The 17424-nt window shown below is 54.0% G+C and overlaps 2 protein-coding genes across 4 annotated transcripts in view; one reads left to right on the top strand and one right to left on the bottom strand.

The window, feature by feature from the left end:
* ATP13A1 (ATPase 13A1) lies at positions 1-14030 on the top strand. Its single transcript, XM_074530175.1, has 26 exons — positions 1-282; positions 881-970; positions 1314-1504; positions 1946-2018; positions 2479-2634; positions 3084-3153; positions 3737-3843; positions 4367-4496; positions 5052-5107; positions 5332-5458; positions 5679-5816; positions 6111-6231; positions 7147-7304; positions 7887-8059; positions 8482-8592; positions 8923-9048; positions 9432-9540; positions 10045-10244; positions 10526-10622; positions 10872-11044; positions 11545-11659; positions 11908-12104; positions 12230-12372; positions 12728-12839; positions 13153-13296; positions 13699-14030. The coding sequence occupies exons 1-26, from the start codon at positions 1-3 to the stop codon at positions 13807-13809; spliced, it is 3510 nt and encodes a 1169-aa protein (XP_074386276.1). The 3' UTR covers positions 13810-14030.
* Positions 13902-17424, bottom strand: part of PNPLA6 (patatin like domain 6, lysophospholipase) — a 15071-nt gene continuing 11548 nt past the window's right edge. For all 3 annotated transcript variants that reach the window (XM_074530173.1, XM_074530174.1, XM_074530172.1), the window contains 6 exons: positions 17067-17215; positions 16609-16761; positions 16149-16265; positions 15698-15794; positions 15470-15561; positions 13902-15098 (listed from right to left, as the gene is read on the bottom strand). In XM_074530173.1, coding sequence (XP_074386274.1) covers positions 15018-15098; positions 15470-15561; positions 15698-15794; positions 16149-16265; positions 16609-16761; positions 17067-17215 — 689 coding nt within the window. In that variant the 3' untranslated portion in view covers positions 13902-15017. The remainder of the gene's footprint in view (positions 15099-15469; positions 15562-15697; positions 15795-16148; positions 16266-16608; positions 16762-17066; positions 17216-17424) is intronic.

Raw genomic sequence — 17424 nt, forward strand, 5'->3', positions numbered from 1 at the left:
ATGGCGGCGGCCGCGGCGGCCCCCGAGGACGAGCTGGTCTCGTCGGTGACGCTCTACCGGCGGCGGCCGCGGCTGCTCCGCGGCACCGTGCTGCCCTTCGCCGCCGGCCTCTACCCGGCCTGGCTGTGGCTGTGGGGGCCGCGGCTGTGGGCGGCGGGCGAGGCGGCGGGGCCGCCCGAGGCGGCGCTGTTGGCGCTCGGCGCCATCGCGGCGCTGCAGCTGCTGACGGCGCTGGCCGGGCTCTGGTCCGTGCACGCCGAGTGCGCCCTCAGCTGCGTCAGGGTGAGCGCGGGAGAGGGAGCGGGACATGGGGCTGAGGGGCTGAGGGTGTTCGGGGTCTGGGGGGATTTGGGGGAGATTTGGGGTCTGAAGGGGTTCAGGGTTTAAAAGGCATTTGCGGCATAAATGTATGAAATATAAACTTATAAACTAAGTTAAAGTATTCAGTAGGGAATGTTAAATATGGGGGTATTGACTGTGAGAGATGTGGGGTATTAATATGGAAGAGTGGGATATTAAAGGGATAAGATTTGGGATGTTAGGAGTGTGAAATACGGGGTATTAAAGGGAGAAAATATGGGTTATTAGGAACGTTAAGTGTGGGATTTTAAAGGGATAAAATATGGGTTACTAGAAGTGTAAAATGTGGGATATTAAAGGGATAAAATGTGCGTTATTCAAAGTATAAATGTGGGGTTTTGGAGCAATAAAAATTGGGATTTTAAAGTGATTGAAAATTGGATTCTAAAGGGATAAAATTTGGAATACTTGGGGTATGAAGCTGGGATTTTGAAGGGATAAAAATGGGTTTTTAAGGCAATAAAAAATGGGATTTTTGAGGGGTTTTGAAGGGATTTTCCTGCTGTTTCCCCCCCCCCAGGAGCCCTGTCCCCAAAAAGCCACCCTGGCCAAGGTGGTGCCGACCCCCAACAATGGCTCCGTGGAGTTGGTGCCAATCCACAGGGAGCAGGTGAGGGAAATCCAGGAATTCCACTGGGATTCACCCCTGGAGATCCAGTGAGCTCAGGGTCATCCAGCTGCGGGGTGAAAATCTGGGAATTCCGGTGGGATTTGACCTGGAAAATCCAATGTGTTCATGATTATCTGTGAGGGAATGGGAAAATCTGGGAACTCCTTGGGATTTATCCCTGAAAGTGGGGAAAGTCTGGGTATTCCAGGCAAAACCCTCCTGGAAAACATTGGGATTTTTCTCCAAGAGACCCTTGGAAATCTGGGATTGTTTTTCCCCATCCAGGCTGGGAATTTTTCCAGGAATGGGAAATCTGGAATTTTTCCTTTTTTTTTTTTTCCAGGGTGAGGATGGGCAGGAAGCGCTGAGCTTTGAATTCCAGAAGATCAAATATTCCTATGAAATCCACGGGAAAAAACAATTTCTGCCCGTGGCATTCCCTGTGGAGCATCCCTTGGGATTCTACCAGAATTCCAGAGGCTTCCAGGAGGAGCAGGAAATCCGAGAGGCCGAGAGGAAATACGGGAATAACAAGTGAGTTTTTCCTGGGGGAAAATCCTGGGAAAAGAGCCCAAAATGTTCTGGGAAAAATCTATAAATATCCTAAAAAAAACTCCCGAATGTGCTGGGAAAGTATTCTTAAAATAGCTGAAATATCCCAAGAAAATATCCCAGAATATTCAGGGAGAATATTCCAGGGAAATTTTCCAAAATATCCTGGAAAATTATTCCCAGATATTCCAGGTAAATGTGCTAAAATATAGTGAAATATTCCAGGAAAATGTCTCTAAATATTCCAAAATAGGCTGGAAAATATCCCAAAAATCTGGGATTTTTCTTCTGGATTTGGGATTTTGGACTGAGGGGTTTTCTGGGAATGAACCCCAAAAATCCAATTTTTTGTTTAAAGTCATCAGGAACGGGGATATTTTGGCTGGAAAAACTGGGATTTTCCAAGGATTTTCCCTCTTCCAGGGCAGAAATGGTGGTGCCAGAATTCCTGGAGCTGTTCAAGGAAAGAGCCACGGCTCCGTTCTTCGTGTTCCAGGTAAAAATCAGGAATAAAACCCAGAAAGAACGTGAGGGAAATGCCCAAGTCTGCTAAAAATGGGAATAAACCCAGGGAAAATTCCCATTCCTGTAAAAACCAGGGGAATGAATTCGGGGATGGATTGGGCCAGTTTTGGTCCCTTTCTCCCTGGAATTTCAGGAATAATTTTGGTCCCTTTTCCTTTGGGATTTCAGGAATTCTGGGCTGGAATTGCAGGAATTCTGGGCTGGATTGGGATAACTGTCATCCCTTTTTCCCTGGAATTCTGGGCTGGAATTTCAGGAATTCTGGGCTGAAATTCCAGGAACTTTGAGCTGCCCTGTCCAACGTGGATTTTTGAGGGATTTTCCCTTTTCTCACGGAGTTTCCCCGTTTCCCACTGCTCCCCCTCGGGCTCCCCTTGTCCCATTCCCGGCGTTCCCAGGGATCCAGGGTGGTTTTTCCTGGGTTTTTCCAGGTGTTCTGCGTGGGGCTGTGGTGCCTGGACGAGTTCTGGTACTACAGCGTCTTCACCCTGTCCATGCTCGTGGCCTTCGAGGCCTCCCTGGTGCAGCAGCAGCTCCGCAACCTCTCCGAGATCCGCAGGATGGGCAACAAGCCCTACATGATCCAGGTAAAATCCCGGAATTCCGGGGGCTCCAGGGTCCCGGTCCGGCTTCTTGGTCCCATTTTTGATGATTGTGCTGCTGAGTTCGGCCCCAAAATGGGGGTTTTTAGGAGGTTTAGGCCCTTTATTTTCTGTTTTCCTGTGGTTTTTGCATGGATTCTATCCCAGGAAATGAGATTTTTGTGGGTTTTTTGGGATTTTTAGGGGTGTTTGGCCCAGTTGTTTTCCTGTTTCCTATGGTTTTTCCACAGATTCTTTTTGTCCCAGAATTGAGATTATTGATTTTTTTTGATGATTTTTCCTGTTGTTTTCCTGCTGATATTGACCCAAAAATGGGAATTTTGGGGGGACCTTAGGATATTTTGGGGATTTTTTTTCCTGCTTTGTGTCCCTTTTCCTGTGGATTTCCCACACATTCCATCCCAAAAATTGGGGGTTTTTTTTGGGAATTCCAGGTCTACAGGAACCGGAAGTGGCGCCCGATTTCCAGCGACGAGATCATCGCGGGGGACATCGTCTCCATCGGTAAAAACAGGAATTCCCTGGAAAAACACCCTAAAAATGGGAATTCCCGATGGGAATTGTCACGAGAGAGCATCTTTAAAATGGGAGCTTCTATAGAAAGCATTTTGGAAAATGGGATTTTTTTATGGAACACGCCCTTAAAATGGTGATTTTCATGGAAAAGTCTCTTGAAATTGGAATTTTTTCCTTCATTTTTGTTGGAATGAAATTGAATTTTGAGGATTTCAATTCTCATTTTAGGGAAATCTCTGTGGAATTTTCCTGGTATTTGCAGGAATTCTGGGTTGGAATGGGATAACTTTGAGGTTTTTGTTGTGGGGATTTTCCCCTTTTTTTCTGGAATTCCCTGCTTTTCCACCATCCTGCCATCAAACATTTTAGCTCTCCGAATTCCTGAAATTTCAGGAATTCCAGGGGCTTTTTTCCCCCAAATTTTCCATTCTCCAAACCCTTTTCCTACAGATCTGGGGCTGGAAAAGCGAGTGGGGAAACGGGAAAATCGTGGGTTTTGGAGTGGGGAAAATGGAAAAACTGATGAGTTTGGCTTGGGAGTTCTGGGAATTTCTGGAATTTCTGCCCTCAGGCCGCTCCCCCCAGGAGAATTTGGTGCCCTGTGACCTCCTCCTGCTGCGGGGCCGCTGCGTGGTGGACGAGGCCATGCTGACCGGGGAGTCCGTGCCGCAGATGAAGGTTGGGGAAACAGGGAAAGAAGTGGGAAAGAAATGGGAAAAACGGGGGGAAAAGCAGGAACTGGGTGTGTTCCTGGCTGGAATTCCCTGAATCCATGCCCCTATTCCTGGCTGGAATTGCCTGGATCCGTGTCCCTGTTCCCATCCAGAATTCCCTGGATCCCTATCCCCATTCCTGGCTGGAATCTCCTGGATTCCGGCCAGGGGTCCCTGTCCCCATTCCTGGGATCCTTGCCCCGTTCCCATCCAGAATTCCCAGTGTCCCTGTCCCCATTCCCATCCAGAATTCCCTGTCCCCTGTCCCCATTCCCACCTGGAATTCCGTGTCCCCTGTCCCCATTCCCATCCGGAATTCCCTGTCCCTATTCCCACCTGGAATTCCATGTCCCCTGCCCCATTCCCATCCGGAATTCCGTGTCCCCTGCCCCGTTCCCATCCGGAATTCCCTGTCCCCATTCCCACCTGGAATTCCATGTCCCCTGCCCCATTCCCATCCGGAATTCCCTGTCCCCGTGTTCCCGCAGGAGCCGGTGGAGGGGCTGAGCCCTGAGCGCGTGCTGGACGTGGGCGCGGACGGGCGCCTGCACGTCCTGTTCGGGGGCACGCGCGTCATCCAGCACCTGCCGCCGCCGCGCGCCTCGGCCGGCCTCAAACGTGAGCCCGGGATTCCCGCCCCCTGGAATTCCCACCCCGGGATTGTCACCCCAGAAACATCCCACTGGGACCGTTCTCCTCAGGCAGCAATTCACACATTCCTGCCCCAAATTCCTGCGAATTCCCACCCCGTAATTCCTACAGGGACCGTCCTCCTCAGGGAGCCGTTCCCACCTTCCTGCCCAGAATTCCCACCCCAGGATTTCCACCCTGGAATTCTCATCCTGGAATTCCCACCCCAGGATTCCCACCCCGGGATTCCCACCCTGGAAATGTCCCACAGGGACCATCCTTCAAGGGGAGCAATTCCCTGACTCCTGCCCAAAATGCCTAGGAATTCCCAGCCCACAATTCCCACCCCAGAATTCCTACAGGGATCATCCTCCTCAGGGAGCACTTCCCACATTCCTGCCTAAAATTCCTGGGAATTCCCACCCCAATTCCCAGGAATTCCTTGGGGGTTTCCTCGGGAATTTGTAGCAATGTCCTGAGTGGGTGTCCTGGGGGATTCCTTGGGATTTCCTGGGAATTCCCTGGGATTTGTTCCTTCCCCAGCCGTGGATAACGGGTGCCTGGCCTACGCCCTCCGCACCGGCTTCAACACCTCCCAGGTGAGCCAAGAATTCCTGGGAATTCCAGGGAATGGGGCTCGGGAGGAGGGAGGAATTAAGGTTTGGGAAAAATGAGAAGGTCGGGAATGGGAGGAATTCCCAAGCTCCAAAGAATTCCAGGCTTTTCCCAGAGTCGGAGTTCCCATTCCATGCTCCTATGGAAGGAACCCCACAGAATTTTAAAGGAATTTCCATGGGATTCCTGACCAAAGCTGGTTTTGTAGGGAAAGCTGCTCCGGACGATCCTGTTTGGGGTGAAGAGGGTCACGGCCAATAACTTGGAGACCTTCATCTTCATCCTCTTCCTCCTCGTCTTCGCCATCGCCGCTGCCGCCTACGTGTGGATCCAGGGTGGGAATCCCGGACTTCCGGGAATCCCGGGGTTTGGGGGAGGGATCCCCGAGTGATGTTCCCTGATACGGACTCCATTTTAATTCAGTTTTTTCCCCTAATCCCATTTTCATCCTGTTTTTTCCCCTTTCTGATCCCATTTTCTCCCTTTCTGATCCCATTTTTCCCCATTTCAATCCCGTTTTTCCCATTGTGATCCCGTTTTCCCGTGGTTCCCCAGGCACCAAGGACCCCCGGCGGAACCAGTACCAGCTCTTCCTGGAGTGTGCCCTGATCCTGACGTCCGTGGTGCCCCCCGAGCTGCCCATCGAGCTCTCCCTGGCCGTCAACACCTCCCTGATCGCCCTGGCCAAGCTCTGTGAGCCCTCCCGGGGGCATTTGGGAATACTGGGAATGCTGGGAATGCCGGGAAGGGAGCAGGGATGGAGCTGGGCTGGCAGGAGGGGTGGAGGGAGGAGATTGCCATGGGGAGTTTTGGGGATTTTTTTTTAATTTTGGGGATTTTTTAAAAGCACTTCCCCCCAGGATCCTCCCATTTCCCCCCAGAATCCCTGATTTGCCCCCCAGCATTCCCATTTTTCCCCCCAGAATCCACGTTTTTCCTCCCAACATTCCCATTTCCCCCCAACATTCCCGTTTTTCCCCTCTCCAGACGTGTACTGCACGGAGCCGTTCCGGATCCCCTTCGCAGGGAAGGTCCAGGTTTGCTGCTTCGACAAAACTGGGACCCTGACCAGCGACCACCTGGTGGTGCGAGGGGTGGCCGGGCTCAGGTGGGTCCCGAGCGCCAAACTCTCCCTGGGAATTCTCTGCGGGAGCGCTGGGAGGGCAGGGGAGGGGTGGGGAAGGGGCTGGAAATTCAAAATTCCCAAAAAAATCCCCCCAAAAAAATCCCACGAGGTCTTTGCGAAATCTTAGAGAGAAATAAAAAAAGGAATTCCACCAAAATCAGTCTAAAAGATCTTCCCAAAAAAGATTTAAAAAAAAGCCCAGAAAATTCTCACAAAATCCCACAAAATCTTCCCCAAAAATCCCACAAAGTCCTCCCAAAAAAATCCAACAAAATCCCAACAAAAAAGCCCCCACAAAATTCCCACAAAATCCTCCCAAATAATCCCATAAAACCCTTACAAAAATCCCACAAAATCCTCGCAAAAATTCCATAAAATCCCAACAAAATATACCCCCAAAAACCCCCACAAAATTCCCACAAAAAATCCCACAGGATCTGTCAGAATCCTGGGATTCTTTGTAAAGACTTTTTGGGATTTCACAAGGATTTTTGGTGGCATTTTTTGTTGGAACTTCTTGAGGATTGTGTGAGGGTTTAGTGTGATTTTTGTCACCTTTTTTTGGGCTATTTTGTGAGAATTTTGCGCAAAGAGTTTTTGGGATTTTTTGAGATTTTTTTGGTGGGATTTTTTGGTGAGGGTTTTGTGGGATTTTTGTGGGATTTTGTGGCACCATCTTGGGGAATTATGTGTGTATTTTTAGGGGGAATTTATTTTTTGCTTTTTGTGGATTTTTTGTGGGACTTTTATGGGATTTTACAGCACATTTTGTGGAGCTCTTTGTGAAGTTCTGAGTGTTTCACCCAGTTTTTCCCTCTCTTTTTCTCCTATCTCCCCACCAATCCTCCTGACAAAAACCCCTGGGGGACGATCCCAAAATCCCAAATTTTCCCTCAGGGAAGGCAAGGAGGTGCTGCCAGTGTCAGAAATCCCCCTGGAGACTCACCGGGCCATCGCCTGCTGCCACTCCCTGGTGCAGCTGGAGGACGGGAGCATCGTGGGGGACCCTCTGGAGAAAGCCATGCTGACAGCCGTGGACTGGACCCTGACCAGAGGTAAATCCCAAATCCACAGTTCTCTCTGGAATTCTGAGGTGTTTCGGGTGGGAAAAGCTCAAAACAGCTCAGGGAAAATGGTTGCAGGTTCCTGCAAAAAATTCCTTTCAAAGAGTCTCACAAAATCTTAAAAATTCCACAAAATCCCTGCAAAAAACTCCACAGGAAAAACCACAAAATTCCCACAAGAATCTCTTAAAATCCCCACAAAAAACTCCACAGAATCCCCGCAGAAAATCCCACAAAATTATCACAAAAATCTGCCCAAATCCCCACAAACAAAACCCCACAAAATCTTCACAAGATCCTCGCAAGGATCCCACAAATCCCTTCCACGAAGATCTCTCTAAATCCTCACAAAAAGAAATCCCACAAAATCCTCACCAAAATCCGCCTGAAATCCACCTAAATTACCCAAAATTCCATCAGAATCCCAACAAGTTCCCCCTGAATCCCTCAGAATTCCACCCGGATCCCCCTCAAACCACCCCACATTTCCTCTTTTCCCCCACCCCATTCCCAATTCCCCCTTTTCCCTCCCAGCACCCCCTTTCAGGATTTCCTGATTTCCTTTGTTTCCAGATGAGAAAGTTTTCCCGAGGAGTCTAAAAACTCCGGGAATGAGAATTCACCAGCGCTTTCATTTCTCCAGTGCCCTGAAGAGGATGGCGGTGCTGGCGTCCCTGGAAAACGCCTCCGGAGAAATCCGATACCTGGCGGCCGTCAAGGGCGCTCCCGAGACCCTGCACGCCATGGTGAGGGCAGAAAAATGGGGGAAAACCAGGGAAAACGGGAAAAACAGGGATTTGGGAGTGCTGGGAGCCCCGAACGGCTGCTCTGTGCTGAGGGGAAATGGTCCCAGAGCATGCAGGAAGGGGAAATTTCAGGGAAAAACAGGGATTTGGGAATGCCAGGAGTTCCAAACAGCTGTGCCCAGGCCCTGTGGTGAGGGGAGAATTCCAGGATAAAACAGGGAATCTGGGAATGTTGGGAGATCAAGAGATGGAAGGGGGAGGACCCTGAATTATGTTAAATTCCCTCAAATTCCCCACAGATTCTCCCAAATCCCTCCCTTTCCCCTCAAATCTCCTCACTTTTCCCAGTTTTCCAGCAAAACCCTCCAGAATTCCCTCAGATTCCTCACTCATGGAGTATCTTCTGTGTTTCTTTTCCTCAGCTATCCCAATGTCCCAGCAACTACCACGAGATCCATCGGGAATTCTCACACGAGGGCGCGCGGGTCCTGGCCCTGGGCTACAAAGAGCTGGGAGCCCTGAGCCACCAGCAGGTGAAAAAATGGGAAAAACCCCGGAAATCCAGGCCTGGAAATGCTGGGAGAGAGGTTGGGAAAAGAAGAGGTGGTTTTGGTGTGGAATTTGGGGCTTTCGGGGACTTTTTCCAGGGAAATTCCCATTCCTGAGCCCCTTCAGAGCATCCCAAAGGAATTTTTTCCAGGGAAAACCCTTTTTCTTTGGGGAATTTGGGATCACTCCAAGTTTTAGGAGCACCAAACTCATTCCAGGGGATGCTCCAAATGCCAGGAATCACCAGTGGGAGGAGGAATTTGGCTTTTGAAGGGATTTGGGAATGCTGAATCCAGGATTTTGCCATGCTAAAGGTGCGGGAGATGAAGAGGGAATCCCTGGAATGTGACCTGAGATTTGTGGGATTCATCCTGGTCTCCTCCCCACTCAAAGCCGACTCCAAGGCCGTGATCCGGGAGATCCAGAGCGCTTCCCACCACGTGAGGATGGACGGGAATTCCCGGATTTTGGGGAGGGTGGGAAAGGGGGGAAAATGGAGGAATTGCCAGAGGGGTGGGAGGGGCTGGAGGGAGGGGAAAATTCCAAGTGGAAAACAAGGAAGGAAAATTCCACGCAGGAAACTGGGAAATTACAGTCTGAGAACCGGAAAAATTTCAAGTGGAAAATGGGGAAAATCCAAGGCTGAGGACTGGGAAAATTCCAGATTGAAAATGGGAAAATTCCAAGAGGGGAATGGGGAAAATCCCAGGTGGAAAACAGGAAAACCACAGGTTTTGGGAACATTGCAGGGTGTGCCTCTCTGGAGGGGGCTCCCAGCCCTGAATCCAGGTGAGAATTCCCGTGGGAATTCTGGGAATTGCAGGTGGTGATGATCACAGGGGACAGCCCGCTGACGGCCTGCCACGTGGCGCGGGAGCTGCACTTCCTGCAGAAAGAGAGGATCCTGATCCTGCAGCCCCCGGAGCAGCCCGGTACCCGCCGGGAATAAAACGGGAATAACACCGGGAATAACCGCGGGAATGGCGGGGGGCTCTGGGATTTGAGGGGTCTGGGGAGATGGGATGGGAATGGGAATGGGAATGCCAGGGGTTTCTGGAATTCTGAGATTTGAGGAGTCTGGGGAGCTGGAATGGGAATGAGATCAGGAATGGGAATGGGGTCTACAATGGGAGTGGGAATGTCAGGGAATTCTGGGATTTTGGGATTTGAGGGGTCTGGGGAGCTGGGATGGGATTTGGAATGAGAATGGGAGAAGGAATGGGATTGGGATGTGGAATGGCAGTGGGAATGGAATCTGGAATGTGAATGGGAATAGGATCTGGAATGGGAGTGAGATCAGGAATGGGATCTGGAATGGGAATGGGAGTGCCGGGGGGTTTCTGTGATTCTGGGATTTGAGGGGTCTGGGGAGCTGGAACGGAGATGGGGATCAGGGTTGGAATCCCCTCTGGAATCCCCCGTTCCCGTTCCCGCAGGGCTGCCCTGGCAGTGGCGCTCCCGCGACGGCTCCGTGGCTCTCCCGGCGTTCCCGGATTCCCTGCGGGATCTGACGGGGCCCTTTGAGCTGTGCCTGACCGGGGAGGGGCTGGAGCAGCTGCGGCTGCGGGACCGGGAGCGGCTCCTGCGCCTCATCCCCCACATCCGCGTCTTCGCCAGGGTGGCGCCCAAGCAGAAGGTGCGGGGGGTTGGGAATGGGAATTCCTGGGGTTTGGGATCTTCGGGAATGTGGGGATGGCCCCAGGGTGAGCCCAGAGAGTCTAGAGTTCGTTCCAGCTCTGAATTCCTGGGATTTTGTGGGTTTGGGAATGGGGGGATGGCCCTGGTATGATCCTAAAGAATCCTGAGCCTCTTCCAGCCCTGAATTCCCAGAATTGTGAGCCTTCTCACCAATCCCACCCCACTCCGAGCTGGGAATTCTGGGATTTTGGGAGCTTTTCCCGCTGTTTTTCCGGGCAGGAATTCGTGATCACGGCGCTGAAGAGCCTCGGCTACTGCACCCTGATGTGTGGGGATGGCACCAACGACGTGGGAGCGCTCAAACACGCCGATGTGGGTGAGCACATTCCCAGAATTCCCCAGATTTGCCCCAAATCCCCACCCCAGCCATGCCGGTCCCACTGTTTCCCAGCTCTTGGAGCTGGAAAATGGAAAAAGAAGGGAATTCCAGGTTTTCCTGGGGGCTTTTCCCTTGTTTTTCTCCGTGCCTTTCCCATTTTTCCCTTGTTCTTTCCTGTGGGTTTTCCCTGGTTTTTCCCCATTTTCCCCCAGTTTTCCCCTGATGTCTCCCTGTTTCCCTGCCCAGGCGTGGCCCTGCTGGCCAACGCTCCGGAGCGCGTTCCCGAGCGGAAGCGGCGGCCCCGGGACGGCGTCGGGGACAGCAGGGCCGGAATTCCCGCCGGGAATGTCAAACCCTCGTCCCGAGGAGCCAAGCAGCGGCTCCTGGCCCAGCGGGAGGAGCAGATGGCCGTGCACAGGGTGGGAATTCCCATTTATCCCAGGAGTTTTAGCCCTGGCATTGAGTCGGGAATTGGGATTTAGCCAGGAATTTTCAGCCCTGGGAGCGGAGGGATTTAGGAATGGGAATGCTGGGATGGTTTGGGTGGGGATGGATCCGATCCCAATCCTGTCCTAATCTGTGGGCAGGGAGCTTCCCAAAATTCCAGGGGGATCCCATGGGAAAAGAGAGGGAATTCTAATAGGAAAAGGGATAACGTGGAATAAATGCAGGAGTTGTGGAGGTTGGAAGTGACATAAAACCAGGGAATAAACCCTGGAATTCTGTGGGCTGGAAGGGACCTGAGATCTGGGGTAAACAGGGAGTAAATCCTGGAATTCTGGAGTTGGAAAGGCGCCTCCAACCCCATCACCCCAGATCCCAAACTTGCTCTTTTCCCTCTGGATTTGCATGGATTTGGAGCGCATTTTCTGGCCCTCCTATGTGATTTTGGTTTTTTTGGGAATTTCCAATCCCGCAGGAGCGGCTGAGCCAGGTGCTGAGGGACCTGGAAGAGGAGAGGGCCCCCGTGGTGAAGCTGGGGGATGCCAGCATCGCCGCCCCCTTCACCTCCAAACTCTCCTCCATTCAGTGCAGTGAGTGCCCGCCCGGGAATGGGGGGAAAAGCCCCAAAGCTGAACAGCCCTGAGCTCAGCATTCCCAAAATGTGGAGCTCTTGGCCTCAGGGCTTGAGGCTGAGGGTTAACCTTGGTTTTATCCTGAGCAGTCCTGAGCCCATCCCATCCTCAAATCCCCAGTTCCCGCCCTTTTTTCCCTCACCCTCTTCCCCCTGGCATTCCCCCAGTTCCTGACTCCCGCAATTCCCGTTTCTTCTTCTTCCCAGTCTGCCACGTGATCAAGCAGGGCCGCTGCACGCTGGTGACCACGCTGCAGATGTTCAAGATCCTGGCTCTGAACGCGCTGGTGCTGGCCTACAGCCAGAGCGTGCTCTTCCTGCAGGGCGTCAAGTTCAGCGACCTGCAGGCCACGCTGCAGGGGCTGCTGCTGGCCGGCTGCTTCCTCTTCATCTCCCGCTCCAAGGTGGGAATTCCCTGGGAAAGGGGGTGGGCTAGGGAGAAATACAAAAAAAATCCAAAAAAAAAAAAAAAAAAAAGTTCCCCCCCCAAAAAAAATCCAGTTTGGGATTTTATTCCTGTTTTTTCCAGCCCCTGAAGACCCTTTCCAAGGAGAGACCCCTTCCCAACATTTTCAACCTGTACACGGTGCTGACGGTGCTGCTGCAGTTCCTGGTGCATTTCCTGAGCCTCGTGTTCCTCTACCGGGAAGCTCAGGCCCGCAGCGAGCCCAGGTGAGGCCCTGATCCCGGAAAATTCCCAAAGAATTCCGGGATTGAACAAAAAATATCTAGGGTTTCCCCCCCCAGTTCCTGCTACCCCAGCATCCCCTGATCCCATAAAAACCACTCCAGTGAGCATTTCCTATGGGAATTCCATCCCAAGGAATTCTGATGGATAAAAAACGCCAAATCCCCCAGGATTCTATCCGTTCCCATGGATAAAAAACCCCCCAAAAATTCCCATTTTCCCACTCCCAACCCATTTTAGACCCAATCCTACCCCTCTAACAATGGGGATTTTTTGGGGAATAGATCCCGGGTGGGTCCCAGGGCTGATCCCAGGGCTGATCCCAGTTTCCCGTGGCAGGGAGGAGGAGTTTGTGGATCTGAGCCGGGAGTTCGAGCCCTCGCTGGTGAACAGCACCGTGTACCTGCTGGCCATGGCCATGCAGACAGCCACCTTTGCCATCAACTACAAGGTGGGAAACCCGGAATGTTCCCTTTTCCCACTTCTCCTGCCTTCCACAACGTGGGAAACCCCGAATATTCCCATTTTCCCCACTTCCCCTGCTTTCTCCAAGGTAGGAAACCCGGAATGTTCCCCTTCCCACACTTTTCCCTGCTTTTCCCCCTTTTTCTCCACGTTTCCCTATTTCCGTTCCCCAGTGCCATCAAACCCCATTTTACGGCCCCAAAGCCTCTCACAATCAGCTCCCAGTGCCCTCCTAGTACAAACCAGTGCAAACCAGTGTATCCCAGTGCCCCCCAGTCCATCCCGGTTGCTGTCCCCAGGGCCAGCCCTTCATGGAGAGCCTGCTGCAGAACCGGGCGCTGCTCTGGGCGCTACTGCTCTCGGCCTCGGCCGTGCTGGGGCTGCTCAGCGGCGCCTGCCCCGAGCTCAACCTCGGCTTCGGCCTCGTCGAGATCCCCACAGAGGTGAGGGACGGAATTCCCGAGGAATTCCCAAATTCTGGGGGGATTCCTTGGGGGGAATTAATGGATCCGCGAGGGAATTCTTACAGGGAGGGGGCTCCGAAATTCCTGCCCCACTGAGACCCCAATGCTGGGGGGAAATTCCCAACATTCCAGAGGAGAATTCCCAACACTCATGGGGATATGGGAATTGTCACTGCCTGTGGGTCGGGATGGGATTTGGGGAGCCCATTCCCACCAGGAACGTTCCGGAATTCCCGGGGATTTGGGGTGGGATCCGTGGCCCCATTCCCACAGAGAACTCTGGAATTCCAGGGATTGGGATGTGGGGGTGGAGGTGGGATGGGGATGGATCTGGGGTTGGTTCCCCCAGGCCGGAACATTTCGGAATTCCTTCGTTCCCAGTTCCGGCTGCTGATCCTGGCGGTGCTGGCGGCCGATTTCCTGCTGGCCTTTGCCGTGGATCGGCTCCTGCAGCTCCTGCTGGGCAGCTCCCGCCTCCGAGTGCCTTCCTGAGCCCCCCGGATTCCCAGGGACCCCGAAAACCCCGAAATCATGGAATTCCCCACCCCTCGGAGAAGGCGGAGCCCAAATTTTTAACGTTTCCCAGGACGTCTCGGCAGCTTTCAAGAGTTCCCCAAATTCCCCCCCAGAGTTTCTTGGAATTTCCCACGATTTTCCAAAATTTCCCAAGAATTTTTTTGAAATTTGGCAGTGGAAAAAAGAATCCTGATCAAGACTTTTTTTTTTTTTTCTTTGGAAAGAGTCTAGAATTGTCTTTGCTGGGAAAAAAAAATGGGAATGGTGGGAAGTAAAAATATTGTGGATTTACGGGCTGTGGATCCAAAATTCCCAAATACCGGGAATTAAAGACAGAAATTGGGAATTTACTGAGAGGGCTGAGTGACAGGCAGCAAGGCCAATAGGAAGCAAGGAGGTGTCCCACCTTTTCCCAGTCCTGTTCCCAATTCCCATTCCCCAGTTCCCAATCCCATTTTTCCCATTCCCAGTTCCCAGCCTTGTTCCCAGTCCCAGTTCCCACTCCCATCCCCCCATCACCGCCAGCAGCTTTTATTTTGAAATTCCCGCACTGGTGTAATGAGACTCCATCAATCAATCAATAATTAACCAGTAATTAATCAATAATTAACCACTTCCCATCCAGCCGGCCTGGATTTCTGTAAGAACCGTTAAAAAAAAACCAAAAAAAAGAAAATTTACAGCAGCGCCCTCCCGTGGCCGGCCGGGGGGGTGGGACAGTGCAACAGTGCAGGGGGGGGGACATTGGGGACACTGGGGGGACATCGAGGGTCTCGGGACCCCCCCATGTCACCCCAGGGTCCCCCGGGCAGGGTGGAGACATTGGGGACACTGAGGGGACACTGGGGGGCCCGAGACCCACCCGTGTCACCCCAGGGTCCCCTGGGCAGGGGAGGGGACATTGGGGACACTGGGGGGCCCGAGACCCCCATGTCACCCTAAGGTCCCCCCGTTAGGGTGGGGACATTGGGGACACTAAGGGGACGTCAAGGATCCCCCCAGGGTCTCCCCAGGCAGGGGGGGGACACTGAGGGGACACCGGGGGGACATCGGGAGTCCTGGGCCCCATGGGAAAGTGCCAGAATGGGGGGGCGGGGCAGGGACCCCCCGGGGGGGGGACATTGGGGGTCCCCCCAGAGGCCCCCAGGCAGGGGAGGGGACACTGAGGGGACATCGAGGGTCCCTCAGAAGCTGTCGGGGTCCGCAGAGGGGGGCGAGAGGCTCTCAGCTGTGCTCGGGCGGTGCCGAAGGGACTTCTCCTCCTCCTGGGGGGACATTGGGAACACTGTGAGGACACTGGGGACACACGGGGGACAGTGGGGACACAGGGGAGACACTGGGGACACAACAGGGACATTTTCTGGACACTGGGGTGGGGACAGGACACAGCACCTGCGGGGTCCAGGTTGTCCCCAAGGCCACCGGACCCCCTTGAGACCCCAAAACCCCAACCCTAAAACCACCAAACCCCATTCTTGGGATCCCCATGGTGCCACCCCCACACCTGGGCCCAGGACCCCCTTGGCACCCCCAACCCCCCATTTTGGAGTTCCTCCCTCGCCCATTTTGGGGTCCCCCCTGTTCTTTGGGATCCTCCCCATTCTCTGGGGTCCCCCCGGGTTTTGGGGTCACTCACAGCCTCAGCGCTGCCCCACTCGGCCGTGTCCTCCTCGCCCCGCAGCGACTCCGGGCCCTCGTCCTCGTACTCAGTCAGGTAATCGGACTCCTCTGGGGGGGCGGTGTGGGGTGAGTCCCCAGACCCAAATCCCAGCCCCAAACCCCAGACCCAAGTCCCAGCCCCCAAGCCTCAGATCTCCACCCCCCCCAGGTGTCCCAGCTGTCCCCGCCCTGTCCCCACTGTCACCGTCGCAGTAGCCGTCGGACAGGTAGGACTGGGCGGGCTCGATGCGCGACACGATCTCAGCCAGGTCCGTGAAACCGGCGCTGGGACAGGTGAGCACCTGAGGGGACACCATGGGGGACAGGTGAGCACCTGAGGGGACACCACGGGGAACAGGTGAGCACCTGAGGGGACACCATGGAGGACAGGTGAGCACCTGCAGGGGACAGGGGGGGCACATGGAAGGCACCAACGGGGCAGGGGACAAAGCGAGGGACAGGAGAGGGACCACCAGGGGCACAAAGGGCGATGGGGAGGGTGACAGGAACAGGGTGGCAGGAACAGGAAGGTCACTCAGGAGGTGACACCCTTCAAAGGACGGTGACAAGGCTGGGGTGGGCCCTCTCGGACTGGCCCAGGGCAGATCCCCAATGAGCCACCACCCTCCATGTCCCTCCCGTGTCCCCAGGCTCACGTCCATGCGTTTGCTCTCGTAGAAGTCGGCCGAGCGCCGGTCCTGGACCATCTTCTCGATGATGTCCCCGCGGCTCCAGCCCTCAAACACCAACTTGCCGTGCTGGTACCCCACGTCCTGGGGACAGGGGGCAGTGGGCAATGGCCTGGACACCCCCAAGGTGGCCCAGGACACCCCCGAGATGGCCCAGGACACCCCAGTAATGACCAGAACACGGCAGTGGCAACCAGGGCACTCAATTAATGGTCAAGGACACCCCAAGTGATGATCAGGACCCCCAAGTGATGGTCAAGAACATTCAACAGATGGTCAAGGATATCCAGTGATGATCAAAGAACCCCAACGATGACCAAAGAACCTCAACAAAGACCAGAGAACCCCAACAGTGACCAAAGGACCCCAACTCTCATCTGGAGCCCCTCAGCCCAGTGCCCCCCAGCCATCTCCAGCCCCAACTCACGTAGATCTCGTCGAACTTGCCGAAGTCCATGGTCTTGAAGCGGTCGATGGGTGGCCGGATGTACTCACAGTAGGAGCTGGACTTCACCACCTCGAGCTGCCGCACGCAGGACACGTAGGCCAGGCGCGACTGGATCTCCGCCATGTCCGGCACCTGCCAGGACCGGACACTCGGGACGCGTCCGGCACCTCGTCATCGTCATCATCGTTGCCATTGTCTTGCTCATCATTGTCATTGTCATCATCGTCATTGTCATCGTCATCATCATCATCGTCATCGTTATCATCACGATTGTCATCCTCACCATCCTCATTTGTCACCATCATGTCATCACCATCCCTTGATGTCCCCCAGCACCTTCTCCACCCTGAGCCATCTCCACCAGCTTGTCCCCTGCTGTCCCCGATGTCCCCTGGTGCCACCTCCCGCTGTCCCCCAGGGCCACCCCATGCTCTCACCTTGACCTTCTCGGCCCAGGGGTTGAGGCGCTTCCAGAGCAGCCACCATCCGGACAGGGAGTCGCCGTAGTTGCACAGGTCGGTCTCGTCCTGGCTGCCCACGTCGATGGCGATCACCGTCTTGGCGCCCATGTTGCGCGCGATGTCGGCTACGGGATGGACAGACGGACACTGGGCAGTCAGCGGCGCCAGGGGGCACCAGGGCTGGGGTGAAGGGTCGAGGTGTCATGGGGAGGGGACACCGGGGGACAAGTTGGTGGAGACAGCTCGGAGGGGTAGGAGGATGGAGAAGGTCCTGGGGGACACCAAGGGATGATGATGATGGTGATGATGATAGAGGAAGGTGGCTTCAGACCCA

The sequence above is a fragment of the Zonotrichia albicollis genome, chromosome 32 (assembly GCF_047830755.1).
Source record: "Zonotrichia albicollis isolate bZonAlb1 chromosome 32, bZonAlb1.hap1, whole genome shotgun sequence".
Classification (NCBI taxonomy): domain Eukaryota; kingdom Metazoa; phylum Chordata; class Aves; order Passeriformes; family Passerellidae; genus Zonotrichia; species Zonotrichia albicollis.